At 31.9% G+C, this 21956-nt stretch overlaps 2 protein-coding genes across 4 annotated transcripts in view; both read right to left on the reverse strand.

Moving 5' to 3' along the window:
• The window catches only part of LOC139517691 (U2 snRNP-associated SURP motif-containing protein-like), a 64112-nt gene that overhangs the window by 22817 nt on the left and 19339 nt on the right, over window positions 1-21956 (reverse strand). For 2 of the 3 annotated variants that reach the window (XM_071308987.1, XM_071308988.1), the window contains exons 11-16: window positions 21258-21362; window positions 19418-19484; window positions 18668-18852; window positions 17650-17812; window positions 17326-17405; window positions 16597-16684 (exon numbers count right to left, since the gene is read on the reverse strand). In XM_071308987.1, the coding sequence (XP_071165088.1) occupies window positions 16597-16684; window positions 17326-17405; window positions 17650-17812; window positions 18668-18852; window positions 19418-19484; window positions 21258-21362 (688 nt within the window). Of the gene's footprint in view, window positions 1-16596; window positions 16685-17325; window positions 17406-17649; window positions 17813-18432; window positions 18461-18667; window positions 18853-19417; window positions 19485-21257; window positions 21363-21956 lie in introns of all 3 variants that reach the window. The other variant, XM_071308990.1, reaches the window with a different exon arrangement.
• LOC139517693 (uncharacterized) lies at window positions 4703-16017 on the reverse strand. Its single transcript, XM_071308992.1, has 4 exons — window positions 15814-16017; window positions 6484-6921; window positions 5736-5957; window positions 4703-5051 (listed from the first exon to the last, which is right to left on the reverse strand). The coding sequence occupies exons 1-4, from the start codon at window positions 15886-15888 to the stop codon at window positions 4809-4811; spliced, it is 978 nt and encodes a 325-aa protein (XP_071165093.1). The 5' UTR covers window positions 15889-16017; the 3' UTR covers window positions 4703-4808.

Genomic DNA, 21956 nt, shown 5'->3' on the forward strand with positions numbered 1-21956 from the left:
TCTCTATGGGAAGGAGATGTGTTCATGCTATTACATTAGCATACCAAATGTCAGTTCTCCAATAACTGACCTAATTTAAAACTAATACCGCTGTACTAAGTGACCTTTTACTATCAGTTCTCCATAAATTGACCTAATCACAAACTAATACCTGTGTACTATGTGACCTTTCACTATCAGTCCTCCATTAACTGACCTAATCACAAACTAATACTGCTATACTTAGTGATCTTCTACTATCAGTTGTCCATTAACTGAGCTAATCACAAACTAATAGGTCTGTACTAAGTGACATTTTACTATCAGTTCTCCATAAATTGACCTAATCACTAACTGATACCCGTGTACTAAGTGACCTTTTACTATCAGTTCTTCATTAACTGACCTAATCACAAACTAATACCGCTGTACTTAGTGATCTTCTACTATCAGTTGTCCATTAACTGACCTAATCACAAACTAATAGCTCTGTACTAAGTTACCTTTTACTATCAGTTCTCAATTAACTGACCTAATCACCAACTAATACTGCTGTACTAAGTGACTTTCTACTATCAGTTATCCATTAACTGACCTAATCACAAACTAATACCTCTGTACTAAGTGACCTTCTAATATCAGTTCTTCTATTACTGACCTCATCGCAAACTTTTACCTCTGTACTAAGTTACTTTCTAATATCAGTTTTCCATTAAGCGACCTGAACACTAAATAATAGTTCTGTACTAAGCAAAAGTTGCACAGTAAATATACCATGACTGAGGGGGCCAGGCCATATTCAAGTAATCTTCATGGAGGTGTAATGCAAAAAGAATATAATTGCATACCAAGTGTCATTGGCCTGTAACTTGTTATTCAACATTTACTAGGTCTGAATACAAACTAATAACTTTGCTGATGCTGCTGTTACTAGCAATAGCAAACGCATGTCTTGATTTTTGATTTGTCTGAAATAAACAGCATACCGGTGTCTTGCTTTTGTTTGTGTCAAGTTTGAAAAAAGATATGAATGAATCATATTTTTCTGTTGATATGCATATCTATATAGAGTGTCTTTATTATATACGAGTCAAAAATTATGCTGTGTTGTTTCAGAGGATTTGCAAGAACAAGAATTGGAGACATTATACATTACAACACTTGTATGAGAATATTAACTTTATTACAATATGGTTTTAAAATATAGGGGTTCATATGATTTCATTTTTTATTTTGTTTTGAAGTATGTTTATTTGGTTTATTCAGCATATCAGTTCATATATAGAGTTGATATCATTTGATGTGTGTATTGTTGGTGGAAATTTCAAGTAGCACTTTTACTGTCAAGTTTAGGTTTGATATAGATTTCAAGATTGCCTGATATTCTTATATATAACAAATATAATAAAGGGCTGCGCTTTAGCGCATGATACGCCCGTTGCTCTTTTAATTTGTCTTTTATGCTTTAAATGAATTTATATGATCAACTAGAAATATATATACAAATCAAAAGGGATGTTACATTAATATATTCACCAAAGTTTCATAAAATCCCCCTTTTTTAAGTATAAAAATTCATTACTTAAGAAAACGTAAAATCTAAAATTTATAAAAATGGAAAGGGAGCTTATGTCAATAGATATAAACAATTTATCAAAGTTGCATAAAATTTTGTGAAAGTGTTAGTTATTGTCCCAAAATTGGAAAATCCCCCCTTTTTTAAGCATAAAAATTCATAAAACGGAAATGTAAAATCTGAAATTTATAAAAATTGAAAGGGAGCTTACATCAATAGATATAAACAATTCACCAAAGTTTCATGGACATTGGTGAAAGCCTTTTTGAGTTATTGTCCGAAGTGTTGAAAATCACCCTTTTTTATGAATAAAGCCCCATAAATCCAAAACTTAAAATCTGAAATTAAAAAAAAACGAAAGGGAGCTTACATCAATAGATATAAACAATTCACCAAAGTTTCATGATCATTGGTGAAAGCCTTTTTGAGTTATTGTCCGAAGTGTTGAAAATCCCCCTTTTTTTATGAATAAAGCCCCATAAATCCAAAACTTAAAATCTGAAATTTATAAAAATTGAAAGGGAGCTTACATCAATAGATATAAACAATTCACCAAAGTTTCATGGACATTGGTGTAAGCCTTTTTGAGTTATTGTCCGAGTGTTGAAAATCCCCCTTTTTTTATGAATAAAGCCCCATAAATCCAAAACTTAAAATCTGAAATTTATAAAAATTGAAAGGGAGCTTACATCAATAGATATAAACAATTCACCAAAGTTTCATGGACATTGGTGAAAGCCTTTTTGAGTTATTGTCCGAAGTGTTGAAAATCCCCCCTTTTTTATGAATAAAGCCCCATAAATCCAAAACTTAAAATCTGAAATTAAAAAAAAACGAAAGGGAGCTTACGTCAATAGATATAAACAATTCACTTAAGTTTCATGGAAATTGGTGAAAGTGTTTTTGAGTTATTGTCCGAAGTGTGGACGACGGACGGACGGACGGACGGACAGACGGACGGACGGACGGACGGACGGACGGACAGACGGACGGACGGACAACGGTATACCATAATACGTCCCGTCTAAAAGACGACGGGCGTATAAAAACTAAAGATATTGAAACATTTATTGTATTTAAATAAACCAATCAGTATCAATTACAAGATTTGTAAGAACTCAAAAGTGAATATTTTTAAGGATTTCATGAATCAAAGTTATTATTGTAGTTTTATTTACAATACATGCATAGATATGTTATATTTGCTTCTAACAGTTTGTTTAAACATCAAGTAAGTGTATATGATTTGGTATAGAAACCATATTATTCATTTACAGAGTCATCAGAGACCGAACATTTTTAAATGATAATATTTCATATTTTCCATAAGCTATTGCAGCTGGTCTCTTTATGTTTTGATTAAAGACTTTGCAATATAATAATGAATACTTCACAATATGTCTATCATGTTTTGTCAAGAGATTTGCTGTAAATATGAATGCTGGAGAGAGAAGTTGAAGTTTTCTTTTTTTATTTAGCCTTCTGATATTAATGGTTGTATGTTTTTCTATTTTTGATTGTAATATCACTAGAAAGTTGTGTTGGCTGTGGTTATACTTGGTAGACAGAGCACAAATATTCCTGGGTTTAAGCTATCAACATAAGAACGTTATAATAATCGATTTAAAACATTTCTGGTCTTTTCAATTTAGCACTGAGTATATAATCAGAAGTTAAGTTTGAATCATTTATTGTAGACTTAGAGATAAACTGAAAATGAATAGTTATAGTTTTTTTGCTCCATTGCATTATTTAAGTTCAGTTGAGACATGAGTTTAGAGAATTGCACCAATAAATATACATTATGTACAAAAGCACCTTAATACTATTATTTTATACTATTGCACCATCATTATATACATTTCAACATCAACAAGTTATATTATATCATTAATAAAATTTCAAAAAATACAACAATACATTTAAAATAATGTATCAAAAGATCACATTAATTGGATGGAATGTTGTTAAAAGTGTAGCACCATAATACAACTATGCTATTATATGTAAAGTAACTGGTTTATAAGTTAGGATAAGGGTATAAATCACTTATCTTTTTAACAAGTTATGACTGATTAAACAACTCAACAAGTTATCATGCACCATTTACAAAACTTCATACTGTATAATAAAAGTCATAATAAATAATATAATAAAAAGAGATCACATGAAAACAATGGAAGATTCACTACTAAACATGGTAAAAAATAATTTATATAATGAGATCATATAACATGGACGGGAGCTTTGCATACTAATTGCTTTATTGTATTTATTATAAATATTATCATACGTAGATGAAATTTATAAAATTTTGTAATGAATATGCCCTTCATAGATATGAACCATTAATTTTAAGAAGATGCACCCATTTCAATTCACTGAATGATACTTAAATATATACATTGTATAAGCTATCACATTATGTACATTGCATAAGCTATCACATTATGTACATCAAATATTTGTTGTATAACTTTTTGTTTACTTTTGTGAACGAGACATATGTCATGGAGTGTTCTCATTCAAATTGATATGAAACTATATCATGGTGAAAATGATGATTTGCATTTTGAAATATCATATCAAAAAATTGTGAATACATGAGTAGAATTGACATATATATATAAAACTTAAGTTCCTGAGTATGAATGTAAACAATTCATGTGATAATTCAGGCTTTTGATTTGAGGTAGCATTTTCAGATCTTCATACATAACAATGTCTTTTTGAACATTATGAATGCACATCATATCTTTATAACATATATATATTTGGCAACACATGGATATAGATTGTATATCAAAACTTAACAATTGGCACGTAATTATTAACCTCTGCTTTCAACAAACTAGACAACCATTCATATAATTTACATCAGAGAATATTTAACCAACAATCTGAAGATTATGTGCACTTAATATTTATAAACTTTGTAAGCACTCAAATTGACATAAAAAATTAATTTGATTGAGAAGAAATAATTAAGCAACAAATTGTGATGAGATGAAAATTTCTATAATGTAAAAAAGCAAATTTTCAAAAAGGTATTGTCTTTATTTATAATGATAAATTTGTCTTTATAGTGATTTGAGATACATATGATAATTGAAAATAAATCTAGGTTAATGTTGATTTAAAGTTTAGCAACATTTTAATACAGTTATTTGGCAATAAAATTCATTTTGTTTGGAATTTCAAGTCTGTCTAAAAATTTATAGTCATTTATAATCTGATGTTATTTTCATTCAAGTTATATGTCAATGGATACAGATGAAACTGTATTGTTTGTTGATACAACTATGTGTGCAGTGAAAGGAATCATTCCTTCAATAACAGCTTCTATTTCTTCATCTTCTGCAACTATATCTTGTAGAGCTGCAATAGGGCATTTGTAATCTGAGAAAATATCTCCTTCATGTTTGCAGACCAGAAAGAAAGTGTCATCCTCTTTGTAGAAACCATCTACGGTTACACTGTGCTGTTCTGATACAAACTACAAAATAAATGATTTAAATTAGATATTCATTTTATATCTTATGCATCTTTTGCTTGGCAAGTTATTTTATTAGACTTTTAATTTCACATGTTTCTGCAGATGTAGTCAACATAAGATATGTTGTAATTTCAAACGTATTGGTGTATGTATATATTATGAATTGGAAGAGGGACGCATGTAAACATGTGTTTCAGGTAATACAGCACATCAATATTAATTTCAAAATCTTTATCACTAGAATCTTTGTATCTCTGGCGACCTGTACTGTGCATGTTAATCAATTGTTCAAAGAAAGGAAATACATATGAATTATAGTATTTTTCATCATACATCCCAGTATTTTATTTTAACTTTTTGGAACTTTAGTTATTAGCAAATAATATGGTATGAAGTCCAGTTACTTCTTAACCGATATTTCAACGCATGTCTATAATGGTATTTGAGTTTGGTTGAATTATTGATTTATCATCTATTTGTAATGTTAAGAATGTTGTTTTGATTTTGCAATATCAGTCCTTTTAAAATATATAAACAATGCATATTTTATCTTGCAATAATATTGGACTAAGTTTTTTTTGTGATCTACGTATGGTCCAAAGATACATGCAAGTGGGGCATACAGGTACTGTATAGACATTTTTGTTTAAGTTTTGATTGCATTTTAAATTATTGAACATTTACCTCAAGAGTGCTTTGTGGTATTGTCTGAAGGCTTATTTCTCCTTTGTGCAAATTTAGTTTAAGAAATGTCACTTTGACTGTTTTTCCCACTTCTATTGTGTTTTCAGCCAATTGCCTCCACAAACTGATCTTTACTTCAGCTGTGGAGTCTTTCACATATATCTGCCGAAGTTTGATTGTCTCCTGCGTCCTCTGTGTTACTCTCTCTACTATGGCATCAACCTATATAAATTGATCATTGATTACATTATGTTTGGAAAATGACAATCAGATTTATTAATATGCAGACGACAATGCCAACGTGATAGCAATGTACGACGAAATTTTTTTCAAATTTTGCAGTCGAATTAAAATGTATTTTTTCTTTGCATTATTTTACCATTTTTTATGCAGATATGTTGTATTATCTTCTTATTTTTCTCTCTTTTTATGTGATTTAACAAATATGGCAGTTCATTGAATCCTGTGTTTTGACTTGGAAGTTTACCGATTATCACTTTATTGTATAACTAATAGTTTATATAAATTAGATTTCTTATATATATATACATGTATATGGGAGTGCTGATGTTGTATGCTTATTTTTTATCCAACTACTGCAAGTCTGACATTTGTCTCTTTCTTTGTGTAAGAGTAGCTGTACACTGAGGTATTCTTAGGTTCATTTTTATATAGATATATGCTTTTTTATTTTCTATGTTACATGTATTAACAAATAATATTATCATATGTTACAAGACATACTTACTCTCATTACTTTGCCTTTTATAGAGACAAATTGATCTGGAGTGGTCTTTTTTGCTAATTCAATAGGCACTACTGCTGGAGGTGCTGGTGGTTTAGCCAATTCAACAGCCAGAGTTTTGTATTCCTCTGCTACATCTCCAACTCCACCAGTGACGGATACCTTGGTTGCTGAAGTAATGATTATCATCTGATCTCTATAGATATAGTTCCTAATCATTAGTGTTGAGTTTGGTTTGATGGTGTTCAACTTGGCCATATCAAAACACTGGCCCTTGATAGCACCAGTCTGGTCAGCAAAGCCTATTGTGGTGTTAGATTTTGTTTGGCCATCTCTTATGTAAGTGTTGGTGGCTCCTACATGTACAGTCTGGACTTTTATAGGAACTCTATATGGGGAATTTGATGATTGTTCCTTTAGTTTGGCAATTGTGAACATTTTCTGGAAAAGAAAAATTGATTTGTTAGCAAAAACAATGAACTATTATATGCAATAAGATAATTATCAAGTAACATGACAGTAAAACATAAGAAGACAAGTCAATTTTGAATATAGCAATAAGGAAATGCATGAATGATGTCTTATATTTATCATCTACTTTTCATACACCCTTGACTATATACAGGGATATATAATTTGGATAAATAATGGTAACTTACCAAATAGACAGCCTGATTTAAATCAGACAGGAACAGTTTCAGAACTGGCCATATTTTGGCCAGTTATACCAAGACAATTTTGTATATTGGATCTAGTATTATGTTACTTATAATACCACTTAGAAATTATATACAAAAGAAGTTTTTTTTTATTTATCGTTGCATCCTTGTGTTTCATTATCTTTAATCTTTTTCATAAACAATCTTTTCATCAGTATCTATCGAGCAATTTCACAACAAGTAATGCACACTGGATCAATAATTACAAATTCTTGTTAGCAATGTTTATTTGTTGATGTTTCAAGGAAACAATCAGATAGGTTTTTGTTTTCTAATAATTGATTAAATGCAAGGAATTTTGTTATATTATGGGAACTTTATTAATTACCAATGAACTAGGTTGCAATGTGTTATCGTTTTGTGTCAATTAAATAATTGAATTTGTATTATTTAAGACAATTTTGAAGTACATGTAAAAAGTTCTGATTTGATTGGGAATTGGAGATGAGATTGTATAGAATATAACAACTATTCATAAACTTTTTGAGTGATCCTTAGATGAGAAATGTTCCTAATAATTCAAGAATAGAAAATAATATAAACAATTACATTTAACAACTTAGAAATGTTTTAATTTAATTGTTTTAATTGCTTGATGACTTCAAAAATTTGAGTACATTATGATTACATGTATATCATCAGCGAGCATGTGTTTTTGTCAACTTTGAATTCAATGAAGTAAATCAAACACTACACTTGGGAACACATTATTACATTGGTAAACATATGAAAATTGGTTTATGATCTGAATAATAACATTCCAAAACACCTGACTTAGCATTGTTATCAATGAAGTTCACAAAGATTAAATCCAATGCAGTATTGTAATCTGTTGTGACTTCTTCAATGAGCTGATTGAATCCATAGGTTTTCATTAAATTTATCAGGGAGCAGTTATTTTGAATGTCAACATTGAAGTCTCCCATTAGAATTGTTTTCTCTTCAATTAAGGAAGAAACAGACTGCATCATAATACTGAAGTTGTTCAGAGTTGAAACTTTTGGAGGACAGTACAAGAATATTACTCGCACTCTTGTATTTTGTTTAACAATTACAGCAGATGTGATTTCAATGCCTCCAGGTCTTCCTTTATAAGTACTTGATAATTGATGCTTTGAATAAATAACACTGCCATGATGGGGTCTAATCAAGGAGTTACTAACAGAATCATGTCTGTATAGTGTGGCAAAACCTGTTATAGCAACACAAGAATCAGCCTCTTCTTGTTTTAACCGAGATTCAGTTATGCCAATTAAGTCACAGGAACTCAAGTAACTCTCCTCTTTTACATCTTTGATATGTAAGTGCAAAGATCGTACATTATGGCAAAGTATGTTTAACCAAGTCTGTGGATCTGGAAGTTCAATTACCAAGTTTAACACCTTGGTTGTTGAACGCATTCTGTCCATTTCAACTGTTACATCAATGCTAACAGAAATCTTATCTTCTGAGAGATGCAGTATATGCAATCCTTCAAGACTTCGAACTCGGCTAAATGCTACATAGTGCATGTGATCATTTTTCCTCCTTCCCAAATGGGCGACTAAATTGTTTACAGTTGATCCTTGTGATTTATGAATGGTTTTGGCAGCAGCCAAGCGTATAGGAAACTGACGACGAAGTATTTGATATGACTGATTGTTGTTTATAAGGAATTTCCTTGTAACTTCAAATATAGGTGTCCATGTTTTGTCAATTTGGTCATTTCTCAAGTATTGAAACTGACGTCTCTGGTCTTTTCCTATGCCCATGTCATCAAACAACACCCATATAATACTACATCTATTTGAATTTACAATTCTATAGTCCAATAACATAACCTTTCCTGCAGCTCCATTGGTTAAACCATCTTCAATATTTATATTCAAATTAATTTCAATCTGCAGGCCTTCAGCAATTTTCAAGTTTTTGTACAAACCCATTGTTTTACTAGGATCATTTGGTACTCTCTTCAGAGCATCATCATGTAATGTTTCTGATAAGTCACCTGTCACTGAATCTATACATTCAATTGTGTCACTTTTTGAACTAGTTTGTGAGAAAACATACTCATTGAATGTGTCAACTTCTGCGCAAGTAGTAAATAGATGTGGCATAGAAGATAAACTACCAGTTTCTGTTTCAACTAATCTAGATTTTAGAGTATCTATATCTGAATGTGTATGGTGACCTTCTCTTAACCTGTTAAGTAATTCAGCAAACTCAAGATCTCCTTTTTGGCGCATTATTGTTTTCAATTCATACAAACTAAAGTTATCTTGCCATAAATTTGCTGCCAAATCTCCATATTCTGTTGCAGTGTTGTGAAATATCCAACTGTCCATCACTGGTTTCAACTGATACAAGTCACCAACAGCAATTATACTAACTCCACCGAACTGTCGATTGTATCCCATTATTTCCTGAAGCCTACCATTAATGAAATTAAACATCTTACAACCTACCATAGATATTTCATCAATTATAACCACTTTAAGATTTTTATATTTCAATCTGTAGGTATTGAGCTGTTCCATAGCTAAAGGTTTGTATGAAAACCCTCTGCTGACAGGTATACAAAAGGTTGAATGTATAGTATTACCACCAATGTTGTGAGCAGCTTTGCCTGTTGGAGCACATAGAAGAACTTTAACATCATCTGGATTAGAACCTGGAGCCATGTTCAAAATTCTTAGAAGGCCCTGATAAATTGCTCTTATCAAAACTGATTTTCCAACACCTGCACCACCTGACAAAAAGTTGTACACCGGTTCATCTTTGGTTTTAAACCAATGTAAAACATGGTAGAAGTACCTTTTTTGTTCATCGTTTAAATTCCTTACTAATTCCCTATAGTCATTTTCGGGCATTTTCATCAAACAGTCATCATCACCTATTTGTTTTCTTGTTATACCTATATCAAGGCCGACATCATATTGTTCAGGTCTCCCAGGATCAAAACAGCCATACTTTTCTGATAAAGTTAAACCTTCAGATCTATCATTTTCTTCTGCATGCAAATTTTCAGGCATAAACTCTGTATTCATATTGTCATCAAAATTATTCTGATCTCCATTATAACTTTCAACCTGCTCAATCAAGCCTCGGTTTCTCTCATATAGTTTTTTCTGTTTTTCAATACATACTGAATTCTGAGCATACAATTGTTTGAGTAAACTGTACGAATCAGGGATGTCTCTCTCTTCATTTACCCATGGATGGAATAACATTATCAATTCACGGTAATAGTTCTCAGTGTTATGATCTTTATTGAATCTAACATACTTCAGTATTTTTTGAGTCTTGCGTTTTTTCAGTATTCCACCATCTGACATACAGATCTCCTTGTCAGGGCAACTTTGCATGTGATCAAACGAATCTAGCAAGACTAAAGGTTCTTCCTCCTGTGGATCTTCTACATTTTCATGTTGGGGGTCATCTTCCAAACAGTCATTGTCATCTACCTCTGGTAATTCTGACAATGCATTCAGTTTATCAGATTTGCATGGCTTGTTCTTTTTAGGATAAGATACATCATACCAGGAGGCAAAATCTGCCAGGCATAACTTTAGCAGTTCCTTTGGTCGTCGCTGGTATCTTTTAACAACATTGTCTGCTTCAACATTTGTTGAGGTACTAGACATTTCTTCAAGTTTAGCAAGAGATTTCAACAGAGTTATACGCTCGCTAGGAGGACCAGTGTTAAGAAATAAAAAACTACGGGATGATCTTCGCATGGGCAATTGTAAAACAAAGTAAGCTGCTTCCTGGGCACTAACTTCAACATGTGTTAAGAACTGATTTGAAATATGACGCATTTGGTGTTTCAAGTCCATATTGTTTTCTTTAGCTTCTTGGGAAGCCCTGTACATTAAATTGGACATCCCTCTTTGACCTTTACTGATGTATGAGACTATGTATGAAGCACAAGAATATGGATCAAGTACAAACTGTACATCTATATTGGCTTGCCAGCATTTCAACATAATTGAATTGTAGGAATTTATTCTTATTTCTGAAGGGTTCCTTTTCAGAAATAATTTAGCTCTTTTCAAAGAAGACCTTACTGCATTACAATATTCCTCATTAGTCAATTTCAACTCATCCAAGAACTCTTCGAAAGATATTTCACTGCCATATTTCATCTCATCAAGTTTATCTAATATTTTATTACAATTCTTTTTACATGTGGATATGAATTTAACGTCAGTTTCTGAATCTATAGGTTGCAAAAGAGTGGTCTTGCTCATAGGAGGAATTGGAAAATTGAATCGACAAACAGAATTACCTTTCTTTCTACATGTACGTGCATGTCGATGGGTTTGATAATTGATTAATTCAGTCATTGTCTCATCTTTTGCACAAGTAACATGCTTGTCTACAAATGATGTTATTTCTTCAGATGTTGCTTTTCCTAACTCAGGTCCATCAACAACCCAAACTACCATATGAATATGAGGTGAGCCCCTTTGCTGAAATTCAACCCGGTAAAAATAATCCTGTATCTTCCCAATTGGTTCTAAAGGACTCATCATTACACTGTGTAGGAATTTTTGTACTCTATAATCAAAATACCTAACACAAGTTACCGGATCTGAATTAATTAGATGGCACTTATCTTGCCAGGACATTTCATCAATATCTGATGTTGAATATTCTTTTTTGTTTACTAACTTTCCCAGGGTTATCAACAAATTTTTCTATTTAGTTTCTGCTGCTGAGAGTGAAACAAAGAAATGTGGAATCCCTAGTTGTCTTATCATACCAAACAAATCCTTCTTAGCAACTTCCCAGTAAGCAGTTGAACCTCTTATTTGTCTTAGGATTTGATAGCCTTCATTATGTTTAATTAAATTATCAACAGCTCCAGGAGCTAGTACGTCATGAACAGTTATTTTCTTTCCCTGCAATTTGCATTTTCTGATGGCTAATTGAATTCGGTCTTGTATATATTTAATCTGTAGCTTTTTCATTTTGAAGAAAATATTTGGGATGGACATAGCAACTCTTCTATCTACATTACGCAGCTCCCACTTACTTATTGTACTGTAATGTAAAGGCACAAGCCTCAAATTGTTTGGCATTCGAGTTTCACCACAGTATATTGATGGAAAGGCTAAGAATTCACTGTTATAATCTTGGAATATGCCAAGGGGAGTATTTCCTTCACCAGGTGCAATATTCAAAACTTGTTTATATTGCCTAAATCCTATCGGATTGAGCATAGTGTCTAAATTGCCACTTGGTTGATTTTCATGATTCTGCTCTTCATCCCAACTATCGCAATCATCATTTGACAAATTATGTATACCAGTATCTGCCTCAGATGGAGGCATTTCACATGTTTCATTAGAACGACTTTCTAAGGACCAGTTTGAATCAATATGTATACCTTCAGATTTAAACAAATTCTTACTAGTTAGCAACTTAACTGCATCTATCACCCTATTAGGTCTGATCATTTCTTGAGCAACACTATGTTTGAATGATATCTTGCGTTTCAATTTTACAAACACTGTTTCATCATTATCTAAAGTGCGTGGTAATACTCTAACAGTTTTGTTAATATCTGCAGGTACATTAACAACATTACCTTTCATGCATAGCTGACCTCCCCTTGGTTGTTGACGTATTGACATGAATGGGATTCTTGGGGATATAAGTCTTTGCTCTAAGTTTGTCAAGCCAAGCAGTTCATTTGGTATAGGAGGAAATTTCATATTGTTACCAACAGAACATTCAGGTATTTTTCCAGACACCAAGTGTCGTTTACATGTGAGACATACCCATTCAATATTGTTTACTGATTTTATACCAGATTTGCACTTTTCAAGCAATTTAAAGCTACTTTTGACAGTACTCATGCGTACTACACCTTCTTTAAACCATGTTTGACTACAGGAGCTACAAACATACAAAGGACCCTCTAGTACTGACAAACTGAATTTTTTAACAATATCGTTTGTTAAAGCTTCCTCATCAAGCTTGCTTCGCTTTTGTGGAATAGAATGAGAGCTTGGTATGCGTTTTCTTTTTTTATCTAGTACATCTGAATGACAGGTAACTTGAACTGTTTGTTGTTCATTTGAACATTCTTTTTCAGATAATCTGACTTGGTTTCGGGCAAGAACATTGAAGCTGAAAACACAAAATTTTTTACCACGTGCATTAAGAGGGGTTTTAACCTCAACTCTAATCATTTCGTATACAATCTGTTCTAAATTTTGGCTGCTCAAAGAGCAGGCAAGATCACGTATGAAGCTGCACAGTGCAGATAAGTTTTCATATTTTGAAATATGGCAAGCTCCGTCTGGTATTGGAAGACCATTTCTGCAACGACTGTGGGGGTCAAACAAGTAATATTCATTATTTCTTTTTCTAACTGATATTGCTGAGTCACAGAAAATAAGTATTGCACTATATTTGGAATTACTAGAACTTAGGATAAGGTTGAAAGCAAATTCCAGAGCCATAGAAAAATTATTTTCATAAAAAATTGTTTTTGTCAATGTACCTCCATACGATACTTCTTTCATCAATACATATTTTTGTCCCAAGAAACTGAAGTGTTTAGGAATGTCGTTATACAACAAAAAGTCATGTGTTACACCACAATGTTGACGAACATATTTGTACATTTCATCCCCTATGTGCATTATTATTTTCAATTTTTCTCGTGTCCACAAGTGTAGAGGTTTTGTTTCAGACAATGCCGAGAACACTACACAATTAGCCATACATTGTCTTCCCCGTGATTCATTCCCAAAAACCTGATCACCTTGATGGTAATTGCCATATAAGAACAACATCTTCATTTAAATGGAGTTCAACTGCTTAAGTTAATATGCCTTTTAATGCCTGTAACCTTCTCTTAAAGCAAAACGAATGCACATTGTATTACTAAGAATTGTAAAATTGAAATTGTTTTCCAAGATTTATTCAATTTTTATCAAACAATCAATCAAAGTTCTTGTCTAAGCATTCTACTTGATTAAATAATTCTAGGATTAATATTTTGCCAACTTTGAATGATTTTTGTAAGAATTATCAAAATATTGAAATTGATTTCTAAGATTCATTTCTAGAAGTGTTGAGTTCTTGTATTACCACTAGTATTCAATCCAAGTTCAATGTTAAAAGTATTCACCTTGATTATATATTATTCTAGATACATGTACAACACATGTCATTCATGTCTGATTATTGTAAGAATTATCAAAATATTAAAATTGATTCCTGAGATTCATTTCTAGAAGTGTTGAGTTCTTGTATTATCACTAGTATTCAATCCAAGTTCAATGTTAAAAGTATTCACCTTGATTATATATTATTCTAGATACATGTACAACACATGTCATTCATGTCTGATTATTGTAAGAATTATCAAAATATTAAAATTGATTCCTGAGATTCATTTCTAGAAGTGTTGAGTTTTTGTATTATCACTAGTATTCATTCCAAGTTCAATGTTATAAGTATTCACCTTGATTATATATTATTCTAGATACATGTACAACAAGTGTCATTCATGCCTGGCCAACATATATAATATCTAAGAAACAAATAGAGACACTTGTGAAGACATTTCAAAAATTTTATAACAACATAGTTTCATTCCAGATAGGACCTACATGTTAATCAACCATGTCAAAATTCATACAAAAAGGAAACTGAACTTGATTTATTTTTTGATTATAAAAATGTTGAACCATTCAATGCGAGTTTATAGTGTATTTTCCTAACACCGACTGAATTGCAGGACATGAATACACTCGTAGCATAAATGGATGTAATAATCTTAATCTGAACAGAGCAGTACATATTCAAACCTATCAAAAAAGTTCACAATTGCAAAAAGGAAAACTCACTGAATCCAACAGTTAATAAACATGTTTATTTCCAATCAAGAGAAAATAAGAAACAAAACCCAAAATATTCTTCAATGAAACTGACAGGCAATAATGTATCTTTTAAATGTCTTCTTTTACGAGACTGTTTCAACACACAAAAAAACAATATATTCTTAAATATTGAGAGACAAGTTATGAGTCTGCTTTTACGAGACTGGGACCCCAACAAAGCTTGTGCGCATGCGTAGATGTAAAATATCAGCTGGCGACAAACTAAGCTGGAACTTATATATATAGCAATTCAGCTATCACAATACTAAAATATTCATTGACATGATACGTAAAGAAATTCAGAGATTTTTTTTTATATATAATCAACTGGATGAGAGGCAATAATCATTAATAATTTTGACCTAAATAATCATACTAAAAAATACCTGTTTGCGCATGCGTAGATCGAATATTTACGTAAACGAGTGTTGGGTCGCTTTTAAAGGCTGATAGTTATTTGAACTTCACAATAAAACGAGTGATGACACAGCTTTGTAATAGATATCGAATATTAATATTTTAGAAACATTGCAAGTAAAAATTAAGTAGCCAAAACAACGATGAAGTAACAGCTGTTCAATATTTACAAAATGGCGGACGGGGTCAATTTACTAATAAAGACTTTGCAAAGGCCACCTCGTATATATTTCTCCCTGAAATGAACAAATATGAAGTTTAACCTACTAAATTGACAAAAGTCTAACCATTAGATATTTATTAAATAATATACTTACGATATATCTTGTTTTTCTTTCTTTCTCAGCAGTCTTTGTCTTGCAGGTTTCAGCAGCTGGGTTATCTGTATACATACGCACCGCGTGGGTTTAGCCGTATTACTTTTTTTCGAATTTAAATAACTCGATAATCAAGAAAAAAAGCATTCGTTTTCCATTAAAATACCAAGATTACTAAAATGATTAAAATTTAAATGAACTTTGAGTTGATCTGACGAGAGAAAATTACATTGTTCATGGACTATTTTGAGAAGCGACATGTTCAAATATGTGATTCGTCAACACGATTATCAATCGGCAAACTTCGGGTGACTCCGCCTCTACGGAGAGATCGACCGAGTTGTAACGAATAAGAATACAACGTCCTCTATGTCATAACATACAATCGGAACTACTCGGCCTTTCATATTGCAAAAGGAAATAAGTTAATGTATTGCATCGCGAGTTACGATTGTCATAACGTACTGCGAAGTGTGGAATTCCCAACTTGACGTCACATGAGATATTTTTAATTATACTGATTTTCCGGATTGTAAAATAAACGTAAATAAAAATAGTGAGAGCTCGAAATACTACAATTTTGCAAGCATCAGAAATGAAATCAGTTTAAAGACAGTCTGTTAATTTGTTTATCTAGTTAAAAGCAAATGAGTGTGAAATGTTGAGGGGGTTTCCTAAAAAGTTGCACAGAATGCATGACGTGAGGGAGTGATACAATGGCCAATCCCATTGGGATTAAGACGGCTTGAAGCCGTCTTTTCCCAAAAAGTAAAACTAGCTTACCTTAAACTGTTCAGCTTTCAATCTTCCATCAATATTTGAATACGTTTCATGTACATCTCTAAATATCTCTGGAAGCTTTATCTGAAAACTGTAGAGCAAAACAAATATCATGTAACTAAACAGGAATCACTAATTACAAACTTTTATCCGATTCTTATAGAATGAGTGCTTTAAATCCAGTAACAAACATGAGTTAAATATTCAGGGCGATTACCATCTAAATGATGTATAAATAAATATGCTTAGTGTATCCAGTTTTTTTACATGCTAGATCACAAGTAAGGTCAACAGGATGATATTGATACCTGAATATATTATAAGAATTCAAGCTTAACAAGTCTTTTTCCCAGAAAAAATGGAAAAAAACAGCAACCTAATTTACCTCTCAAATGCACATGTTCTATCATATATAATTTCCCAGCTACACATTTTATTTTAGTAACTATAAAACCTACAGAAAATGGGACCAAGGCCATATAAAATGCTTACAGAAGCTTTTAAAAGAAAATCATTTCAAAATGGTGAATAAACTGCGGTAACCAGTTTATGATATAATACAATCCCCTGAAATAAAAATAAAAGCTGCCATTTAAAGTTATTCTAGCAGTTTCATATGAAAATAACAAAAAGTCCTCAATTTTTATATCATCTAAAACTTTTTTTCTTTAACATCTGAGTGGTGCAAAAACCCTTTTTATCACAAAGTTTTGCTGATTAAAAAGAACTCACCATTTCCTGAAAAATGAGGCATTGGGAACTTTAGCACTACTGTTAAATAAGATATCCGACACTAAAAACAATCTGGCAATCTGAAAAAAAAACCTCTTTCTTTTTTATAACATATAAAATAATTGTCAAATTATTGTAAATTTGCAAACTAATGCAATTCTTTTTATATAATTCATTTCAGAAATGGCATTAAAATACAAGAATGTAAAAAATTCAGATATTTCGTATTTGATGGATGAGTCGTCATTTTGGTATGAAATGTTATGCAAAACTAGTATCTGTGTATTTTGTTATGTGAATTATTTAACATTGTATGTTTCTTACTTTTTTAGGAATGGGAGTTTGTAAGATGGATAATGATTCTGATATACATTCTACGATCTCCTCCCCAGCTTCGGCATGGTCTAAACACCACACCATACCATCTCCAACCTTTGATCTCTCTGGTGTCAAGTCTCGCAACATATCTTCCAATCTGTCTCTTTGACTGAAAAACAATAGAATATGGAACTTTTTGTCTGTTATGGTTAAAAAATAGTCACAATAAAATCATGTGTTATTCTGCTAGCTTGGTACTGAGATAAACTTCAAACTTTAGATTATTATGTTTCCTATCAAATAATGATGTTTCTTTGAACTTAGTCACCTTTAGAACTTTTACCCTTGACCTTAGCTATCTGTTAATGATCGTTTCTTTGGACCTGTAGGTACATCATATTTTACCCTTGACCTTAGCTATCTGTTAATGATTGTTTCTTAGGACCTGTAAGTACATCCTATTTTACCCTTGACCTTATCTATCTGTTAACGATCCTTTCTTTGGACCTGTAGGTACATCCTATTTTACCCTTGACCTTACCTATCTGTTAAAGATCCTTTCTTTGGACCTGTAGGTACATCCTATTTTACCCTTGACCTTACCTATCTGTTAATGATCCTTTCTTTGGACCTGTAGGTACATCCTATTTTACCCTTGACCTTACCTATCTGTCAATGATTCTTTCTTTGGACCTGTAGGTACATCCTATTTTACCCTTGACCTTACCTATCTGTTAGTGATCCTTTCTTTGGACCTGTAGGTACATCCTATTTTACCCTTGACCTTACCTGTCTGTTAATGATCCTTTTTTTGGACCTGTAGGTACATCCTATTTACCCTTGACCTTATCTATCCATTAATGATCCTTTCTTTGGACTTGTAGGTACATTCTATTTTACCCTCGACCTACCTATCTGTTAATGATCTTTTTTTTGGACCCCCTATTTTACCCTTGACCTTATCTATCTGTTAATGATCCTTTTTTAGGACCTGTAGGTACATTCTATTTTACCCTGGACCTACCTATCTGTTAATGATCCTTTCTTTGGACCTGTAGGTACATCCTTTGGTGGAGGATCAAAGTTTGCATCTTTGATTAGATGTTCTGGCATGCCTTGTGTGTATGGGTTCATGACAGGTGGTCGCCATGTTGATCCACCTTTGAACATTTTATATTCTTCTGTTCTCCATGCGTAAGGGGTATCTCCCTACAAGTTAACAGAAAGCATAAATAGTAAAAATAAATTTAACATTGTCACATTATGTGACTGTCCTTAGGAAGGGACCTTGACCGTGTCAATTTTTATTTACTGTACATCCATTTATTTTCATGTTTTAAGGCATATACATGTATTTGGCAGATTAATCTTTGCTGTGTACACACTTCATTGCCTTTTACAATGCATTTAAATGTTTAGTGAAATGTTCGTGTAGGGTTAATTGCACCATTTAATGTCTACCATGAAAATAGCCAAGATGATGTTTGAAAATGCCATAAATTTGATTGATTTTAACGCCTCTTTTAAGCACTGCTTTTGGGCTATTTTGTGGCGGCCAGTTTTTATTGTTTGAGGAAGTTGGACTGCCCAGGGAAAACATCCAACCAAGAATGCCATAAAAAAAATTGTTTTTGAGAATTTAACTTAAATGATCTCCATCTCCATCATTAAGTCAACGGTACTTTTAGGATTCATTTTTAAGATGGTTGGCGTGTCATTGATCCACCAGTACTTTTAAGATTTATCTTTAAAATGGTTGGCGTGTATGTTTTACCTGCAGTATTGAGAACAATTTCCATCTGTAGTATAGATGTGCTGGACTTTGGTTATCAAACAGGAACCTACAAAAACATCAAATTAATTACATTTTTCTGTTTTGCCAGCAGGCTATGCCTCGACACGTAACATTTAGGCTTCTTATTTATAAACATTATTAAGTTCACCTCAATCCAAAATTGGCATGACAATTCATATACTTGATTAGATGGTTTATGAAAGTAAAATTATTTTCTGTGTAAAAGGACTAAAATAAACATGATTTAGTAACTGAGAAAAGAAAATGAAAATTTTAATAATAAGCAAGTGTAAATTATTCATTAGAGTCACCTTAATCCTCTGGGAGTCTGTTTAACTAATGGCAAATATCTGTATGAGATATATACTCTACCATTTAATCTAACTGACAATTATATGTAAAAGATGAGTCTGGATTACCTACTTTTTATCAAAGGTTGTAATACTTTCTCAAATTAAATATTAAATAAAGTAATAGGATTTTAATGTAGGTCACTTAGTATCTGAGTAAATCTGTATGTACAATATGATTAATCAATGATGTATAAAATACAAGTCAGAGAGACCTACTATTTGTCAGAGGTCTGCTACAAATGTATAAAATACAAGTCAGAGAGACCTACTATTTGTCAGAGGTCTGCTACAAATGTATAAAATACAAGTCAGAGAGACCTACTATTTGTCAGAGGTCTGCTACAAATGTATAAAATACAAGTCAGAGAGACCTACTATTTGTCAGAGGTCTGCTACAAATGCATCAACACACAATATTAAATTATGACAAGTCCCTTAGTTATTTAGTATCAGAATATCGTTGCTGTCATTAAAATTCAGATCTCCATTATTGTACTACACTCAGAAATCAACTAAAATACTGGATTTGATTTTTCTAGCACAAATTTTGTAGTCCCAAGTACTGAGTAAAATTTAATGATGAATGTGTCAATGAAGAGCAACATACAGGCCATAATTTCCTACACTTTGTGGGATATACTGTGCTAGATGCCTCTTTAAAATAGTACAAATGTATATGATTGTCAGTCATTCAGCAAATGAAATATGAGCAATAAAGTACTAAGCAGACACATGATTAAGATAAGCTCTTTATTGGTAAATGAACAGAAGAAATATTTTTTCCTATTAAGATTTTGATGTTTGGTTAATGTTCAGAGAGAATATTTGTATCTACAGGTAAATATAACAGAATTTCTAATTCTAAAATAGCTCCATGTATGAAACAAACAGGATAACAGGCATTTAAAGCAAGGATAGAAATGAACACTGCAATCTTTACCAAGGATCTTAGTGTTAAAATCTATTTAAGTGCATGTAAAATCCATCACAATGCCACAAAGGATAAGTTTAAATTTTCACTGATAACTAACAAACATTAATATTACCATACACTATTGCTGTGTAACACTATGGAGATATCAAGTTAATGCATTGATCTCTAATATTCCTTTTTGCGCTAATGCGGCGTAAAGCAACCAACAACAAAAAAATGCATTGATCTCTAATATTCCCTACTAGGATTGTTAATAAGTAAAGTGAATTTGAATGCACAGGTTGTATGCTGTAATCAATTCATTGCTTACAAAACATGCCATTTTAACCATAATAGAAATTCCAAACACATTTTTAATTTTCCAGGCCAAAGTAATGATTTTGTTTGAAAGTTCTCAGTTGCTAATGCCAATAGCCAATACCCTTTAATATACAATGATACCAAATATATTGTTAAGCATCCAAACTATAAACATGAATATAAAACTATGGAAGGCATGCATCACAATAATTATCTTATTATGAACACCTACCTGAACATTGGATTATTTATTTCCCTGTTCATAATCATGGCTTCAAACATTGGTCCTTCTCGTACCACAAACTCTATCATTCGATGTATCACACATAATAAGTTTCTGAAAACAAAATGCCCAATCCAAAAACACATCACAGGGCTTCTGGCTGCCCATTCAACTACATTTATAATCAAGTTTCCCCCAACAATTGTAGCACCAGAGGGTTAAATTATATTAATGTTGCTGAATAGCAGCAGAACTATTATGCATATATATAGTATCAATTTCTTTAGTGGAGAGATAAAAGTTCACAAGATGGCCCCTTTTTGTGCTTCTTTTTATAAAGACATATAATGTTGATTCATATATTTTCTAGATATCAATTTTTGTATGTTAAGGAAAAACAGTATTTTCATGGGTATTTGATATTAATCAATCCACAGTATTTAAAGGCTGGGTCCCCCCTTTCAATGTGGTTGTTTGAAATTGCCAACAAAAAAGGGTAATCACTGAAAATTAGGTATAAAGTTTTTTTTACCAGATTGCATGTAACGTCTGATATTTTTCCTAAACACTCTATAAAAGGGAATGTTTTTAACCAGAAGATTCTTTCAGCATGTTCAGGCAATCATAGTTAAATGAATTTTCAGACATTTTGTAAATATTTCATTGTTTTCATTATTTGAATATGATGAAAAGAACCGATATATTACT

This window comes from Mytilus edulis, chromosome 3, assembly GCF_963676685.1.
Source record: "Mytilus edulis chromosome 3, xbMytEdul2.2, whole genome shotgun sequence".
In the NCBI taxonomy this organism is placed as follows: domain Eukaryota; kingdom Metazoa; phylum Mollusca; class Bivalvia; order Mytilida; family Mytilidae; genus Mytilus; species Mytilus edulis.